The sequence below is a fragment of the Coptis chinensis genome, chromosome 2 (assembly GCF_015680905.1).
Source record: "Coptis chinensis isolate HL-2020 chromosome 2, ASM1568090v1, whole genome shotgun sequence".
Classification (NCBI taxonomy): Eukaryota; Viridiplantae; Streptophyta; class Magnoliopsida; order Ranunculales; family Ranunculaceae; genus Coptis; species Coptis chinensis.
This window is the reverse complement of record NC_141457.1, coordinates 26,608,366-26,627,548: the sequence shown is the minus strand read 5'-3', so window position 1 is coordinate 26,627,548 and position 19,183 is coordinate 26,608,366. Positions and strand designations below refer to the sequence as shown.

Here is a 19,183-nt window from a genome sequence, read left to right as displayed (position 1 = left end):
AAACAATCAATAGAAGCGAGCTTTCTGAACGTTATCCATCTCCCCATAATCATTCCATAATCATTTCTTTCAGAACGTTTTGAAAGTAATCTTCCCATAATATAATCTTCAAAATGATAAAGAAGATTTGGTAAGTAAACGGAAAATCAAATAAATCGACCACTTACATAAAAATGAAACACAAACCAATTAATGATAAGTACAAACTAACTACTAAGGTAGCTTTGTATGAGAATTGCAGGATTTAAACAAGAAAAACATGAGGTTTCAAAAATCTAATCGTTGCAGGCACTATGATAACATAGCATCATGAGAGCATAATATTCACAATACTACGATGTAATTGTCAGAAGCAATAATGACCTCAAGTTTAGTAGAAGGGCATGACAAACCCTTGAACGCAAGTTCCATAAAAAACATACCACAGGCACAAACCACACTCCACAGAAAATAAGGAATCGGCAGCAAGGGACAATTCTGCTAGCATAAGATTTTTCAACATAAAAACTATGTCAAACAACAACTTACTTTAAAATCTGCTTGTCACACGCAGCCAGATTGATCATTGTTTTCAATCACTATTCTTGAACAAAGGGCACCCCCATATCATTCACCTGCAGTAAATAGTTAGGTCTATCTGTGGAAGAATTTGCTTTATTTAAAATGGCAAAAAACAACCACATAGAAGTTTGGTATGTAATGACCAAGGAACCAAAATAAATTCAAGTTGAAGCGGTCCTCGTACGTAATCAAATTCACAGCTAGCCCAAGATGTCCAAACCTTACTGATCGACCAACCTGTACAGAGCAAAGTTGTTATAATAATTGGGGAAAATAAACAGCATCATCCATGAACACTAAAGTAAGAAATGTACCCTGTGGAGATATGTCTCCGAGTTCTTAGGGAAATCAAAATTAATAACGACATTGATAGCTTGAATGTATATCCCCCTCGTGAACAAATCTGCAAAAAGAAAATAAAAAGGGTAGACTACAACTTTCACCTGATTTATGTCTTAATAGAATTGTAATATATCTCTTACCATGAAACACTAAAGCTTCATAATATAATCCAAAAATAAAAATGACACACTTTACCCTATTTTAAGGCGATCTAGGATCCAACTACCGACTAAATAAATCGAAGCTAGGTGATTAAACAAATGGAGATGACACAGAACCGCATCTTTAATATCATCTGACTTTGCTAGTTGTACAACTACCTTTGCTGAGATGAGTTAGAAAGGTCACCCATTAGCTAGGCCCAAAGTAGATTAATACATAGAGGCTTAATAAACTTAAGACACCCCTAAAGGAAGTTGCCAAAACTAAAGATATTTTTAACTTTGAAAACAAAAGACACACAAATATCACTCACCACCCCAACAGAAGCCTGCAGCCCCGATTGCAGATATTCCCTTACTCTTTAGAGCTGCAATTACAGGTTTCTCCATTTCATCCCCTTCATCCCTAATGAACAAAGACAAGGATTCATAAAACAGCAATGTCATAAACGAATGCTAAAAGATTCTAATGCAAGTGCAATTTTGTGTGTCAGAAATCAACCGTTCCATGAGTTCTAATCCACACTGTTAGAGGCCTCTCGGCTATTTCAGGGTTATATGAATCTTCATGAAAGAAGTCTGGAACCACCACATAAAATCCAGCAGCCGCAATTTTGTCTGCTAAACTACCTTCATAGTATTGCATATCCAATATCGATTTTAGAAATTTACAGAGTTAAAGCATACAAGTAATCCATTCATGAAATGAAATGACAAACATAAACGAACCATATCCACTAGTGAAGCTCTAGCGTAAGTGGTCAATGCAACAATATCCACAACAAAAATGTAATCCCAAAAGATACAAGGTTCACCGGCCTCAAAGCTTTCGAAGTCGCAGGTGTAAACTATCCTTTCTGTTGTGACAGCCATAATTCTTTTGTTTTTGAATAAGCTATAAGATCCAGGATCCTACGTGTATCATTAATCTAAGACTATAGTCATTAGAGGGAGGTCTATTAACATCAAATTCTAAGGCATCAAGCATAACATCAAGGAAGCTGAAAGCGCATAATTTACAATAAAAGAAAATCGCTTCCACCTATATTCCTTCCATGTATTGTTTCACTAATGTTGGGTGGTCATTCCACATATGCATTTGGGACAGGGTTACAAAACAAATGAGAATCAAAGTAGGGTAATAGCAGACTACCCCTAGGATGTTAAAACACTCCAATCAATCTTCATTTCAAATTACATTTTTAGAAACAAGTTTAACACCAAAACAACAAAAGTTATGTCTGGCATTTTATCAAACAGATAATGCGCCCCTTGCATATCCATTAATGGCACTGAAAAAATTCATCTCTAAAACGCATGCCATTAAGAATTATTTGAAAAAAATAAAAATAGTACATCACTTTCTCTAATTTCTTTATATCATCTAAAACAATCTTTCAGCCGTAGCAAATTGTTTGTAGAGTAAAAAATTTAAGACTAACGAAATTTATTGAAATAAAAAAAAAATCCAATAATAACAACCGAGCACAGTGAGATTTCAGTTGGGGAATCATAATCCAACCAAAACTAAGAAGAAAGAAGTTGGGGTTTGTTAGGGTTTCGCAGTGGGTACCTTAGCATTTAGGGCAACTAATTCAAAAAGCAACAATTAGGTTGAAGTCGAGATCTTTTTGGCTTTGGATTATTCCCTGCATCTTTACCTCTCGCTTTTCTGTTTTCCACTACTACGCTTACAAATCCCCTTCAGGCAAAAACCAAGTCGTTCTTCTCAAAATGGTGTCTTCCCATTTTAACTTCGAGCGCAATTCCCCTTCTTCTCAATCGTCATTTAGATATAGAGAGAGCTTAGTTAGGGCATCAAGTGGCAGAGGAGGGAAGTCGATCCAGTGGTTTTGTTGTTGCAGAGGTGGAGTCGGGGGTTGGAGACTTGAGGGGTCGGGCTTCTTCTGAATCCCTTTCAATTTTTTTTCGCAAACAAGTGTGTTTTAAGTTGAAAGTTTAGGTTTATGTAGACTTCTTTTGTTTTTGTGGTTTACTTGATGCTTGACTCTGAACAAACCATTATTTAAGGGACCCAAAATTTAAAACCAGCGCCTTTGACGGTTTAGAAAATGACGATTTAGAACATATGCAAACTGACACTCTACTTTTTTTTTTGGACGAGTTACCGATTTTTTTTGGTTGTTAAGTTTTTGACGGTTTATTATATTACGAACTTGACAATTTTAGAAAACTAGTCACAAAGTCATACTATTTTCTTTCCACTTGTGTCATACATAACATAATATTGCAACAACCGTCATAAAATGCTTATAATTCTTGACGCCTGTGATATACGTGACATAATATTACAATAGCCGTCATAAAAATATCACCAAGGCACCTATCTTGACGGTTTTCAACAAAGCCGTCAAGATAGCTAAAAAACAGGCGTCATAATATGTCTTTTTTTTAGTAGTGTAAGTAGTCTTAGTATAAAACAATCCCAATAAAGAACTTACTCTCTAGTTCCCTAAGAGCATAATCAAGTTGTAGGTTGTCCTAGACTTTAGGTGGAACGAATTCCTACTCGAGCTAAACGAACGAAATTTCGTGAGTAAGGAAAAGATTGAGTTTACACCGAACAGAGTAGAGAATATAAATCTTTAACACATTAAAAAGTGTTAACATCAGTATGATCATTAGAGGGAGCAACCATTACAAACTAGTTAATCTACTAATCCCCTATTAAGCAAGCCTAACAAGTTACATTATATATAAAAATAATCTTAATTTACCAAGCCAAACCCAAAATCTGATAGCCGCCTTACGGTTCAGCTATTGTTGCAAAACCAATAAGGAGTAGTCTGACCCGAACTTCACCATCTTAACCCACAGGTTTCATGTAATCATCCATGTCCAGTTGTCCACCAACCAGCTTCAAACCTGATTTTGCATCTACATTGTGTATAAAGTTCGTTGGTAGAGATGACGTGTAACGCCCGTATTTAAAATACGTATTTAGTTATTAATTTATTAATTAATTAATTTATATAAAATTTGATTGGATTGGATTTGGGATATGTGGGCCTTGTTTCTGGGCCCGAGTCTGTGTTGGGCTTGGGTTTCAAACCCAAGTATATAATCACATTGTTATAGAGAATAGGGTTTGGAGAGAATAAAAAATAATAAAAATGGAGGCAGAGCTAGAAACTCGATTGCTGGAGGGGGGAGCGCGATGATTTGGACTATGAGGATTCGTGGAGTTGTTAAGACAGGTGAGTAGAGTTTATCTCTCACATCTACTAAAACTATAATTTTTGTCTGTTTAGATTACAAATTTACTGTCCCAACTATATAAGTTTTGCTCGTTCTTCCAATTCGTTCTGTTCGATGTCGATATATTCTGTCGGCTGCCCATATAAACTGTTATTGTGAGTAGTTAGTTTTCTTTCTTTCTCGTATATACACAAAGGTGGTTTTATTGTAGAAACCCGTTTCATTCATTTTTTCCTGCTGGCTCATTTCTGTTCAACAATGGTTTTCCTCTGTAAGGTTTAAACCTATTAGATTTGTTATTTGTTAGGACTGTTGAAACCTTTAGGTGGTTGAAAAAGGGAGGTGCGAGCCTCCAAACCTCCTCCCCTGTAAAAAAACGCCATTACTGTGATACTGAGGGTTTGGTATTTAATTTGTAATTTTCGTTGTTTGAATTGCTACTTTTGGTGTCGCGGGTTGTTGGTTAAATGAATGGTGGTAGTGGGGTGATGGTGGACTGGAGATTGGGTGTTGTGCGGAGCTTTGAAGGTTGGTCATGGCTGTTAATGGCGGTTGAGATCGGTTAGGGAGTGTTTTCGAAAGTTAACCAACTCGATTGTTGTAGGTATTAAAGAGGTGGGGTTGTTCTTTAGGAGTCCAACCGCCTGGCTGAAATGGGTGGCGATTGGGAATTTTGTGGTGGTCGATTTTGGTGGCTAGAGGAAAAAGAAATTTGGAGAAGACGACCTGGTGTAGTCTGAGCTGGGCTTGGGCCTTAGCTGTTTAGGTTGGGCCCGGGTGTAGGTTAAGTTATTTTGGCCAAAAACTAATTAGTTCATTTGGGCCGGTTTAGATTCAGTTGTGGGCTAGTTCAGTTTAAGTTTTTGGGCCTAAACACTAGTTAGTTTTGGGGCCGGTCCATATAACTTAAAATAGATCTAATTGGGTCTTTAAATGTTTAGACTTTCAGGTTCTAAGGTTTGGGCTTGGCCAGTTGGGTCCGAACCATTACCTTGGTCATGAGCCCATGAACCATGCACCTTTGACCTTAGCCATGAACCATGGCTATGACCATGAACCTGTTGAACATGGAAACGACAGTCTGACTTTGACAATGACGTGTTGACTTTGACTTTGACCGTTAACTGTTGACTGTTGACCGTTGACTGTGGAATGTTGACTTTTTTCCAGTTTTTCTCATATTTAAGAATATGGACAAATCAAGTAATAAAATATTGTCGAAAATGATATAACGTTGTTTGTCATTATCTAATTAAGATTTGACGTGAGTAGTGTGTAAAACATATATATATATATATATATATATATATATATATATATATATATATATATATATTGGGCTTTGATTGTGGACTGTGGATTGTTTAATTGTGCTACATTTTATGTTGTAAATTGTATGGACAAATCAAAAGCTAAAATGCTGTGGAAGCTTTGGTGGTCATTATCTAATTAAGATTTGATGTTGATATTGTGACATTATATAATATGTTGGGATATATATATTAAATGCAATAGTTTTGGAGAAATAAATGTATAAACACTCTATTATTTTATCTGTGAGATGCTAGTAGAGTATTTGTGGATATTTCCCACGGGATTGTGGCGTAGTGCAATAATATATTGGCACGTGACAGAATGAAAATGGTTATGAGATATATTGAGATATTTCTAAATATTGTGGCTTAGTGCAATAAGGTAATTGACCTGCACGGGATATAGTGGAATGATTCTGAGATATAAATGTATGACACCTGAATAAATTACGTAATGAAAATCCTAGAACCTGACTACCACAACTCATGTGATTTGCCCTGTGTGGGCGTACGTGATATGATTGGCCCTTCTAGCGTTTCAGTGAATGAATCTGAATGGCCTTCGGGCGTAAGTAATGTGATTGGCCCTTCTGGCATTTCAGTGAATCTGAATGGCCCTTCTGGCGTAGCCGAATAGTGGCTTGATTATTCCGTTCGCAAAATAGAATGAGACGCGTGATATTTTATGCCAAATAGTGGCAGTACTTGCATAATGGCTTTCGTGTGAGGGTTACCTGGTGTGCGGCATCCCGCTCAAGGTAGTTACGCACGGAGTGGTTCATTATGTAAGGGGAGGCATGTGGATGTACATGTTCGGCGTTGGGAAGCGATTGTGGTAGCCAGGGAAACTAGGTAAGACATAGATACGACGTGAATTTTAGGGACACGCAAAGAAAGCCTTAATTAATATAATTATGGTAATATTTTGGTTAATGATGTATCTTTAGATAGATGATTGTATATGGTTTTGCAGAAGTGTGGGTCAAACTAATTACTTGTGCAGAGACGACCCACTTTGTAATTGAGCATGAAATGCGGTAAGTATAGAATATACTTGGTTGGTTATTAGTTTAGTTAGAACCTAAGGCGCCTCGTGGAGGAACTTAATTCCTTTTATTATGCGTATGGTTTGTTGTGTGGTTAGTGGGAAGTTAAGGCGCCTCAGTGGAGGAACTACCTGCCTTAGTTATTGTACTTAAGGATGCTGTATTAGTCGTTGAAAGTTAAGGCACCTCGGTGGAGGAACTAACTGCTGTATGAATTGTGTATATATTTGGTATAAGTATATGTTGTATTTTAGAGCTATTCACACCAGCATTTTTATAATGCTGACCCGATTTGCATGTTTGCTTATCGGGTGTGTTCATTAAATGAACATAGTTGATAAGCCTTGATAGGTTTAGTGTTGAAGAAGGTTGGTTGCTGCTTGTGGTTGGCGTTAGCATCACTTTTCAAGATAAGCTTTGTTTTCCTTTGAGATGATATAGATTTTCAGTTGAGATAAGGTTATTTGCATTTTCATTTGTTAATTTTTGTAATGAAGAGGACTTTTGTTTAAGCTAAAATTTTTATTGGTTTTTAGTTATCCGCATATTTAAACTGTTTATGGGTTTTTGGAAGTGGAGAGTGCGTCACACCTCGGAGATCGAAGAGTCGGGAACAAATAATGTTTTTCCGAATTCTGTCGAAATTCGGGGTGTGACATAACGAGTTTTCCATTCAACGATCGATATCCTTTTCCGCCTGAAAAGTGCAACTATGAAAAGCACAAGCCAAATCTGCAATTTCTTATATTGTTTCAAGACAATTTGAAGTAGATCAAGTCCCAAACTTAAGACCATGCTTATAAGTAGGGCAAGGAACGGGTCAGGTTCGGGTCGGATATGGCTATATCTGAATCCGAACCCGAATCCGAATCAAACTGAAATTTTCAATCTGAACCTAACCCGAACCTGAATCGACCCGATCGGATAACACTAAAAATTCAAAAAAAGGCCAAAAATTAGATCTAAACCTGAATCCAAACCCGAATATGAAAATCTACCTGAACTACTATTCGGATTCAGGTCGGGTCCGATTCGGGTTAAACCTAACCCAATTCCCTGCCCTACTTACAAGGGCTCTGTCAGCCTTTGCCAGCATTCCATGAATTAATAAGAGATATGTACACATCAGAGATGATACTGACCATGATGTGTATTGGTGTAGGTTTTATAATTCATTGTATGTGTTTGATTAAAAAGGTTCGACTGATTGAATTGGATACACAAAATGATCACATTACACTTTTTAGTTTTTTTACTTTTTCTGGATACACAAAATGATCACACATACTTTTTGGTTTTTTTTGGACGATGTGTGATATAGTAGCCTAACATGGTGGTTTGGATAGTAGTCACTATGGTTAATTCTCTCATTCATGTCTCTCTCGCTCGGAATGAAACAATTAACATCATGTTAGTTTAGATGAGGAGATTACTATTCTTAATCGTTAGATAGACTCAGTCATAAATGAACAATATTTTTTCGTGTCCTATTTGTATGTGATGGTGATGGTGTTGGTGTTGTAAGTGATACATGGTGGGTTTAAACTAATAAAGCCATAAAACAAAAGGCAAAAACAAATAACGCAAATAAAATAGATGGGATAACAAATATGAGCAAACAAATATACATACATATATATATATAGTAAGCGCTTAAGTTGGGAATGTGCAGTTAAATCGGTACTCGATTACTACTCGTTTGAAGAGTGACTAGGTGTAATTGGTCGGGGATTAATCGATATTAATCGTGCGATTTTTCAAAACACTATATTTCTTTAACATCATAATGAAGCCAATTAAGAACTCAATTAATCAATAAACAATCAAAACACTCAATCAGCTAAAATAAATATGATTAAAATGTATAACTTTCAAGAATGAAGTGTTGACTGATCGGCAAAATGTCGAGTTAGATGTTTAGCAGGGGAATAGTTAATACAATTACTCGGCTAATTGGCACGTATTAATAGGCTAATTGGGGCTAATCGGCGGAGTACTTGGGGAGTTTTTGATCCTAATTGTGATCGAGAATTAAATTGTTAGTCGGGTCAGCTAAGCAGCGAGTACTTGGGATGGTAAATGAGTAAACATGGTAGGAGTCCATAGCCCGCTCATAGTTGCTTGGGATTTGCATCGGGTCATTGGTCTTGGGCCAGTCAAAGTCGAACATTTCTGGGCTGGGCTTGGACTTTGTTTTCGGTTTTGGGCTAAATGTCGATCCGAACCCTACACCAAATAACTCGAAACAAAATTTCAAATTTCATTGAAATTTGAAATCTATGCATTACAACCCGCATTCTCAAACTCAGAATTCCCCTCACTCGACTCAACTTTCCAGTAACTCCTCCCTCAACTACTCTCTCCCTAAGTCCCTAGTCTCACTAACTTACAAGTTTCAATAACTCCTCCCTCAACTACTTTCTCCCTAAACTATTCCAAGGTAAATCACAATTCTTTCTCGTTCTCACACGTTCTCCTCAATAATGATCCGCACACACAGTTGAAGTGCATTTTGATAGCATAACTACCTTATCTCTACACTTCACTCACTCTTTTCTCTTCAGTCTCACTAGATAAAGGCATTTCTGTTGAAGAAGAGCTTGAGGTCCCTCCTCAAATGGTTGAATACCCCAGGATTGAAACTCCCCAAGGTATATGTGCAATTTTAAAGTGAAAGTTTTAGTTTTTAGATTTTTTTGGTGATTTGAGATGATGGGTACAGATAATTCTGATTGCTAGCATTTCTAATGTGTCATTTGTCTAGGATCAGTAATTAGTAATCTGTTGGTCATCCAATATGAAAGGTAAAGAAAACTTGAATGGATTAATTTTCCAACATATGGTAAAAAACAAGCATGTTTTGAATTTACGTGTTGCGCAAACACAATTAAGCTGAGTCTCGTGATGGTTCATCTAATTGTATAATTTACTACAAGTGACTAATTGTATAATTTACTACAAGGTTAATGAATGTTTCTGCTTTACATTTGAAATTTCTTGGTACACACTACTTTCTTACAGTACTCTGTCCAACTTATAATTCAGTTCAATGAAATATATACAAATTTATACACTAAGTTGTTATAGACAATGTTTAGGGCCCCTTAAAGTATTAACCTCATTGAGACTAGATAAAAAAAAAACTAAGGGACCCTTAAATGATGTTTGATGTATTTTGTCTCCTTCTCCTTCAAAATGTTAGTTCTTGGGGCCATTCTTTGAGTCTCGTGATGGTTCATTTTTTTTGTATAATACCTTAGTTAGTATTTTTATTAGAATATGTCAGTATTAGAATATGTCAAATATGGAAAGTCTCACGTTTCTATAAGTGTGGACATCCATATCTAGTAGTTTCTATTGTCATGTTTTGGTTTAGTATAAGTATGTAACTTTGGGTAGAGAACACTCTCAATACAAGAACTCTAACCCTATTATTCTAGCCTACTCCCATCTAAATTCTTCTTCTTCTTGGTTTTCTCTCATTATATCAATGTCACAACTCTCCTAGCATCACCACTAACATGGAATTCTACAATTTTTGATTCTCATCACTCACCTGTCATGTGGAATGTAGTATGTACCTGACCTTGAAATAATTGGTGATCCTAATAAATGAGTGAAGTTCTTGGCACTATCTTGATTGTTCATGAGACAAGCAGTGTACGTGGTAGGAGCCATGTTACATACCCGGTTTGTAGTCGATGGATACAATATGTGTGTGCTTGAACAGACAAAGCTTTGTTAAATTTTGTAATCTCTATTGATGTAGGTACTGTTAAATGTCCATGGATAGAGTGCCAATAAATAGATCATATTTGTTTATGCAGGATGATCACATTTCTTCCTTACTCTTGGCTGGAGAGGTAACTAACCTCAATTAATTATTCTTATTATTAGTTTTTTAGTATTTTCAGATTGTTAATTTATTATAGAATCAGTAACTCTTCTAATTGACTAACAACCTAGACCAATTGTGCGCACACATGACCACAATTTGAAACTAAAGCTATGGGAGCTGTCGAAGACCCAAGAGGAGATGATCGAAGATATGGGCTTCAAGCAGCTGAGGAACATTGGGCATTTTCAAGCAAATAAAACACCTTGTAACTGCTTTAGTAGATCGTTGGAGGCCGGAGACCAATTCTTTTCATTTTAATTTCCTGCTTTCGAGATGACCATTATGTTTAAAGATGTAGCGTATATACTGGGCTTAAATGTGTTTGGGAAAGCGGTGGTCGGGAAATCCAAATTGTCTGCAAGTTGAGCGTGTAAAAAATATTTGGTTGTACAACCTCCAAAGACAACAGTACGAGGGAAGAGTGTTAAACTATGTTGGTTGACACAAACATTTTCCACAGTTCAAGCTGGTTTAAATGTTGAGGAAAGACAACGCACAATAATGTATGTGCTCTTCCTAATTGGAAGCACAGTTTTTTCAGAGCCCGGAGGCCATAATGTACAAACTAAGTACCTACCTCTCCTTGCAAATACGCTCAAGTGTGGTCAGTATGCTTGGGGCAGTGCTGTTCTTGCATTCCTATTCAACGCACTTTGGAGAGCGTCACTTCGGCGTGAACCAAACATGCATGGTCGAAGAAGTAATTGCATTGTTTCAAATTTGTGTGGCTCTTCTACTCTATTGTCGGTAGGTATTTTTGGTTCCAAACTTAATCGTTTTAATTATTAACTGTGTATTCATGAACTGTTGTTCCCTAATGAAAATATGGTTGTAGTCGTGGTTTTACGAGAGGTTTAGCAAGTGGCAACCGGGCGTCAACCAGCGATTGTATTCCCTGCTGCTTGCCAATGGAACAACTCCTTAAACCGACCTTGCAAGCACACATACGGATTTTTGAGTGAGGAGTTGGACAAACTTCAAGAAGATCAGGTTAGTTGTGTGTTTGATTCTCAATTCGACTTTTTAGCGGTCATGTGAAAAAGTAGTTAATAATACCAGTCATATTATATATATCTAACATGAAGGCATCTTTTATGATTATCAGTCGGGTATTCTTAAATTTGAAATAAATGTATACGTTAAATATAAACTAATGTGCATTTCATTAGGTAATTTGGCTGCCGTGGGATTCATGGGGGGATGCTCCTAAGTTAGCCCTGGATTCTTCTTGTATCCAACCATTGTCTACATGGTTGATCCACTTTGACATCCTTGAGAGGTTTATGCCTGAGAGATGTTTGAGGTAGTACGGGTTACAACAACACATACCGCCTAGCCCATTTAGATGGAACCGGAAAGCAAAAGGAGCTGATATGACGGCCGTATGCACAGAGTGGGATCAGTGGCGGTTATGGGACTATGTCGAGGCGGAAGTAAGATTTTCTGTGGCAACACAGGCAATGTATCTTGAATGGTATGAGATTCATAGTGTTACTCACATCAGACCATTGTCTAGTCGCGAGTCATTGCTAAAGGATATACTAAACGAACAGGTGATACTTTTATAAATCTGCGAGTTTGTTTGCTTCTGGTACTTCTTTACTAATTTATTCAATAACTAATTGGTTATGCAAAATCGGTGCTTAATAGTACTTAATGTTGTAATCAGTGCAAAATATCCATAACATGTTCTGCTGAGTTCAAATTATTGGGGAATAACGATACCAATCGATCCCTACTACACAGATAACTTGTAATATGAACTCACTTTAACTCCAGACAAATTCTAAATATTCACTACAACCAACCTAACATGCGCAACTCTCTAAACAACTATTAACAATAGATAATAATGTAAGGAGAAGAACAAGCATACCACAACACAAAGATATACCGTGGTTCGGCCAATGGTGCTGATAAGAGCCCAAAAATGTAGTTTACGCCCTTTAATAGTATTTCTATTTAGCCAATTATGTTATTAATAATATATGTTTATCACTAATTACGTGCTTTTGAGTATTGCAGGCTTCGGAGTTGAATAAATGTAAATTCGTTACTAATTAGGCGCTAAAAGGAGCTAAAGTGATTGCTAGAGAAGTTCCATGAAAAAAGTCCAAGTTTCATGGAGAAAAAACCCTTAAAAAGCCCAAGTCAAAGCTGTTAAGTGAAAGTCAAACCGGATTAGAAAGTTGAGGAAAAATTAACAGAATTTCAAAAAGCCATATCTTTGGACTTAGGCCTCGGATTTGGGCCTATTTTATATCAAAATGACCAGCTCAGAAAGCCCTTTCCAATGGTCTAGGCCTTGATTCGATAAGAGTAGTAAAAGTTGGTGAAAACATGCACTATAGTAACACGACCAGAATTAGAAGTCTTGGATTCACCCAATTGGGCTATGGACTTATAAAACTCGATAAGAGCAGTAAAAGTTGGTGAAAACATGCGCTGCAGTAACACGACCAGAATTAGAAGTCTTGGATTCACCCAATTGGGTTATGGACTTGATTTATAAGTCCATAACCTAGCCTAAAAACCCATGCATGATTTTGTATCATTATATAAGAGAATAAAAATCCTAAACTAGCTCTACCCTTCCATTAGTTTAGTTTAGATTTATTTTATAGCCTCCATTAGAACCATTCAATAAAAGCTTTAGTTAATTCAATTCAATTCAAATTATTTTAATCAAGTTTAGTTTAATTTAATTATGTCTTATTATTATTGCTTATTGTTAATGAACCCAATGAAACTAGGCTAAAAACTCCATTAGAGGAGTTTTATGAAGTCTATGTGAGGGTTATGATTGTTCTTCTTTAGTTTTTTTATTGTCTTATGTGCTTCAAGTTCAAGTTCTATAGTTTTCTAGAGATAGAGATTATAGAAGTTGAACTAGAGAAAAGAAACTCCACAAAGAGATTTATGAAGGAAAATTTCTCTTATACTAATCATATCTTAGTACATAGATTGCTAGGATTGGTTAGGTATCAATAATAAATTGTGGCTTTTGTAGTTTTACCCTGTGTAGATTAATAAATGTTAAGATTAAAATATGAGAAACTAGTTAGAATAATCATAGCTTCACATAGATGGATTAATCCTTCCTCTATGTTCTTCAGATTCATTAAATTCACCTTTTAATTGCTTAGTTAAATTAGTTAAATTTATAATTAGTTTTAGTTTAAATAAATCACAACACTACTCTCATTGTTCTCACCATTGTTTTCTTGTGTTTGATTAATTGAATTCGTTTAAGTTTAGATAGATTAAGAGTGGAACAAATCCTGACTCTCTATATTGCATAATGAATTGAGAGTAGGAATATTGATCTAAGCACTTATTTAGTTGATTGATTATTTGTGTTTACATATAGATAGCTAGTTTACTTAAATTTTCTATTATCAAATTGCGCTGCTGCCATCTTAAACTCTTTCAGGACAAGAATTCAATTGCTTGAATCCAAGGGGCAATCCCTTATTCTCTACCCACCCACCCTTTTCATTTTTCTTTCTTTTTTCTCATATTTTCATTACTGTTCACTATTTTAAGCATAGGGGCGCACGCCCTCCATTTTGCCTTGTTCAGAGTGCGCCCGCCCTCCCTTGTGTCTGCGGAGTCACAGTGAAGAACACTGCAATAAAGGTATTTGTAAATTTTGAAAAATTTGGAAATGTTTCAGGAATAATCCTTAAGGTGTTATTGATTTACTGGAATAGTTTCAGATTTTTCCAAGTTATGTGACCTAGCAAACTAATACCATCTTTACAGTGCTGCATTTCAGCTTTCAAACCGTAAGTTTTTGGAAAAACAGATGAGTATGGTTACTTAGGCAGTTTAAAAAATTCTATAATTTTTACAGGAGTATCTATCATAAGTCAGGAGTTTTCAGTAAAAATTTGATGAGTTATTGATTTGTTTTGACTTCCTAACTAGTGGATTGTTTCTAGTGTGTTTCTGCAGTTTTGCAAACACTTAATTTTTGGAACAATAGCCGATAAGGAGGGTTTTTAGAACTCCAATTGCTCTAAAAGGTGTACAAGAATATGCATGATCTATCAGGAGTCTCTAGAAAAATTTTGGCGATTTTTGGCTCTGTTTTGATTGGTTAACCATTCTGTTGTTTGTATTGTGTCCGAAAACTGTTTCACAAATTTTGCAGGGAAGTAGAAGGACTTTCATAGCTTCTATTGCTATGAAATTTTAGAGGCCACTTACTGAACATCTTAGCAAACTATTGTAAAAATTTCAAATTATTTGGAGTGCACGCCTATGCCCTAGATAGCCTATTTCCAAGGGCGCCCCGCGATCAACCGCCTGGACATTGTGTCAAGTAAGAGCGCGCCTCGCGCCCTCCATAGGCAATTCTTGAGGGTGCCACACCCTCAAGCGCCTGGACTTTGAGTCAAGCAAGAGAGCGCCTCGCGCCCTTTATAGGCCAATTCCAAGTGCGCCTATGCCCTCTTCTGAATAAGCCCGATTTCACAGGTTAGTTCAAACTTTCGTTTGTTCAAGTTATTCAGTATTTCTATCTTCTTGAATACACTGAGCTTGCGTATCAAAGACGCTATTCATATACATAGCAAGGAGGCATTCAGGTACTCCTTCTTCCACTCCTCGCCTCTTCTGTCAGAGGAGTTTCAATTCTAGTATAATAAGGCTTGTTTTTCGTAGACACAATACCACACGCCTATCTAGAATTTCACACACTACACCTACATCAATGGCTAAAGAACCAGAGACTCCTCTCTATGATTTTTATAAAGTACTAAATGATGGCCCTAAGTTGTGCATTGTTCTTGCAGACCTAGTGGGGGATTTTTGAATTCCCCCGAATATATTTAACTTGTTACCGGTTTTCCATGGTTTAGACCATGAGAAGCCTTACCAACACGCACAGGATAGAACAAGTTCTCACTACATTCCATCATCCTAGCGTAAGTCCGGATCAAGTTAAACTTAGGGTGTTTCCATTTACCCTAGCCGACAAGGTGGCTACTTGGTTAATTGCCCAAACGCCAAACTCTGTGGACTCATGGGCTAATCTTGTTCAATTGTTCATGGAACAATTTTACCTACCATTGAAGATATGAAATGCTTCACAAGATTCATTTCTTCTGCCAGAATCCTCATGAATCCATTTCAGAGGCCTGAAATCATTTCACTGATCTTCTCATAGAATGTCCGCATCATAACCTTGCAAAAGACACGCTTGTTTGTGCTTTCTTCAAGGGGCTTTCACATCGTCATAAGGAGGTTCTAGATATCATGACTGGGGGTAGTTTTCTTAGTAAAGGAGCCTTGGAGGCTTATAAATTCTTAGAAGATCAATCTAAGAGGAACAACAATTGGGGAGGTAACGACTCTTCCCGCTCCACTCCTTCTTCTGAGGTTAAACCTGATACCGAGCTTAAAACTCTTATTGATGCCCTCACTAAAAAGGTAGATGCCATCTCTGTTAAACAATAACCCACGCCAGTCATGAATATTAACTCTACTCGTTGTAATGTCTGTTTTAGTCTTGAGCATTCCGACTTCTATTGTCCTCTTGTCTATGCACAACCACCACAACAACCATCAAACTTCAACCAGTTAACTCAACCTTAAGGACAAGGAAACTTAGGTGACCAGAATAGAGGTTTAGTGCCCATGACCCAGAACTATCAACATCAAGACATGAACGCTCAACAAGCCTTAATTCCAGTTCAACCATCTACAGACGAAGTAGTAGTAGTGACCTTGTTGGAAAAACAAAATCAAATTATGCAACAAAACTCCAACTTGATGAAAGATCAGCATGATCAAAACTCTAAAATGATGTAGTCTTTGTGCCAAAAGGTTATTGACATGTCTCCTAACCAAAATAATAACCAAACAGGCGTGTTTCCAGGTCAAGCAGTGCCTAATCGTAACTCAACAAATACAGCCTTCAAAATAAAAAGTATTCATTGTAATGGTAATATAACCCTAGCCCCCAGGGGACCTACGGGTAGTCACTACCCTTCGTTCAGGGAGAGTAGTTGATAACAAAGTAACTATGCCTGAAGATCGCCCGCAGACAGAAGCTGAAAATGATACCATACCAAATACTGTCATAGAAACTGAAGATCCTACACCTGTAAAGGTTCCAATATGGACACCTAGATGGAAAACAGCTAAAGATAAAGCAAAGACTAATAATACTTTTGACCCTTCTACTAAATATAGAGATAAACCACCATATCCCCAGAGACTAGTTGTGTCTAAAAAGGACGAGATATTTGATGAGATTAGGGAAGTATTTAAAAATCTGACTATAAACCTACCTTTTCTAGATGCTATAAAAAGTCTACCTGGACACGCTAAGTTTCTAAAAGAGTTGTGCACCAAGAAGAGGAAAACCAACATACCCCAAGAAGCCTTTTTAACTGAACAATATCCCTCTTTATCTGAACATAACGGAATTGTTAAGTACAAGGACCCTGGTCGTCCCACTGTACAATGCACCTTAGGCGATACCTTCATAACAACTGCTTTATTAGACCGAGGGGCGAGTGTTAACTTATTCCCTTTTTATTTATATAAACAACTAGGTCTAACAAAACTTCAACCAACCAAAATGACTTTGCAGTTAGCTGATCGTTCTATTAAGTATCCCAAAGGCGTAGTTGAAAACATTCTCGTTAAAGTTCAGGATTTTTACTACTCAGTTGACTTCGTTATTCTCGACATAGAAACAACTCATGATTCTATTCCCATCATTTTAGGGCATCCTTTATTGGAAACCGCCAATGCCCAAATGAATTGTCGGGATGGCTCAATGACTCTTTCTTTTGGAAATCTTTCTGTGGAAGTTAACATGTTTAGACTCAAGCAAGGACAACTAGGTTTGCCTGTAGAAGGGGAAGTGAAGTCCATTGATAGTTTTGTATCTCACATTAGTGTGGCCGACGCTTTCACCCCCACACTAGTAGATACCCATTCTTCTTCATTCTACTAGTCGCAGGAGAGGAGTCCTCAGTAGTCTTGATAACTCGCTGCAGATAAATTCACATCTTCTCTATGACATACCTACTGATCGACTCAGCGTTATGAGCTTTGTTCCTGAACCTCCTGCTATTCCTCTCATTCCAGATCCCATACACAGTAGCACAAATCATCGTTTTGACTATCTCACTCGATAACGAGTTCAATCTCGTTAACCGCAAAAGAAACTGCCACTCAGCAGAGGATTCACGCACCATTCCCAACCCCAATCTATCCTTTATTGCAGCCCAAACCTTCTTTGTGAATGCAAAGTTGAAAAAGAGATGCTTCGAGTTTTCTAGATGATTATCGTCACACAGACAACACTTTGAATGAGACAGGACCTTCCTGTGGATCAGTCGATCTTGGGTAGCTAGGCAACCCGAAAAAAGTTGCCAGGTGCTGAAAGAATGTTTTGGAACATTATACTTACCCCACACCAATTTGTACCATACAACTTTTTCTCTCATCTTTTTGATTGACATATAAGCTGACTTTGTGGAGAATCTACCTGAGCTTGTAGCAGTCCACACTACCAAGTCCTGGGCCATGTTAACATTTATGGAAGTCTGCAAGATTTTATTCTTTAACTCACCATCTGGCAAGTTAAGAACCATATCATTCCATGAACCATTAGAGATTAGGGCACTAAATTTGGCATCATCTGGAACATGAAGGAGATTTCTTACCTATGCATTATGAAGAAGAAGCATAGAGGATATCCAAGGGTCATGCCATAAACTTGTGCCTTCCCCGTTAGCAATCAAGCATCTAATATACTTTCGGGCAATCTTCCTATGTTTCAGAATACTCCTCCAGACCCACGAACAATCCGTCGGAATCTTTATAGACCAGAAATGTTTCTGTCGAATGTGGTACTCCCAAGTCCATTTTGTTCAAAGAGTTTCCTCCTTAGTTGCCACCTTGAACACCAAACCGCAGTAAGCTGCTTTGTTCCATACCCTCGGATCAATTATACTCAGCCCACCTTCCTCTTTGTGCAGCTTCAATGTTTCATGACTAGCTTTATGCATCTTCACTTGCAGAGAATCTCCAGCCCACAAAAATCTGTTATAGAGTTTAGCCACCTTATCCAATACACCTACTGGAAGGATAAACGTCTTCGCCCAGTAAATATGAAAAGACGAGAGGATAGACTGTATGAGTTGTAACCTGCCCACATAAGATAAGGACCTGTTCTTCCAGTTTGACATTCTCATAGTGATTTTTTCAATCAGCGGCATACAATCCTTGGAACTGATTCTAGCTGCAGTGAGAGGTAACCCCAAATATTTAATGGGAGGGGAGACTAGTTGCACCCCCAATAAGTCTGCAAGGGCAATCCCATCATCTTTGGTCATACTGCCAGTCAGGATAGTCGTCTTTAGTGTATTTATCTTTAGTCCCGTGAGAGAAGAGAAGCTATCAATGGCCGCCTTAATAGCCAAAATAGAGCCTGACTCCCCTTTACAGAAAAGAAGTACATCATCAGCGAAGCTCAAATGAGTAATCTCGATTCTTTTACATCTGGAATGAGGTCGAATGCTTTTCATTTGGAGCCCTTGCTTCAGTAAACCACCTAACAATTCCATTACTAGAACAAATAGATACAGAGACAGAGGATCACCTTGTCTTAACCCTCTT

The 19,183-nt window shown here is 37.3% G+C and overlaps 1 protein-coding gene and 1 long non-coding RNA gene across 3 annotated transcripts; both read right to left on the bottom strand.

The window, feature by feature from the left end:
- Positions 1-534: 534 nt before the first annotated feature.
- On the bottom strand, positions 535-3,038 carry LOC147515566 (uncharacterized). 2 transcript variants are annotated; one of them, XR_015213460.1, is made up of 3 exons: positions 2,638-3,038; positions 1,379-1,470; positions 535-798 (listed from the first exon to the last, which is right to left on the bottom strand). It is a non-coding gene; the product is annotated as an uncharacterized LOC147515566 (long non-coding RNA). The 2 variants fall into 2 exon arrangements; XR_015213461.1 differs by lacking the exon at positions 2,638-3,038 and adding an exon at positions 1,567-1,689.
- A 14,524-nt stretch (positions 3,039-17,562) lies between these two features.
- LOC147515565 (uncharacterized) lies at positions 17,563-18,090 on the bottom strand. Its single transcript, XM_086592967.1, has one exon. The coding sequence runs from the start codon at positions 18,088-18,090 to the stop codon at positions 17,563-17,565; it is 528 nt and encodes a 175-aa protein (XP_086449093.1).
- Positions 18,091-19,183: the final 1,093 nt, after the last annotated feature.

Coding starts and splice junctions, on each gene's coding strand:
- LOC147515565 (XM_086592967.1), bottom strand. CDS start 18,090: ATGGCCCAGGACTTGGTAGTGTGGACTGCTACAAGCTCAGGTAGATTC.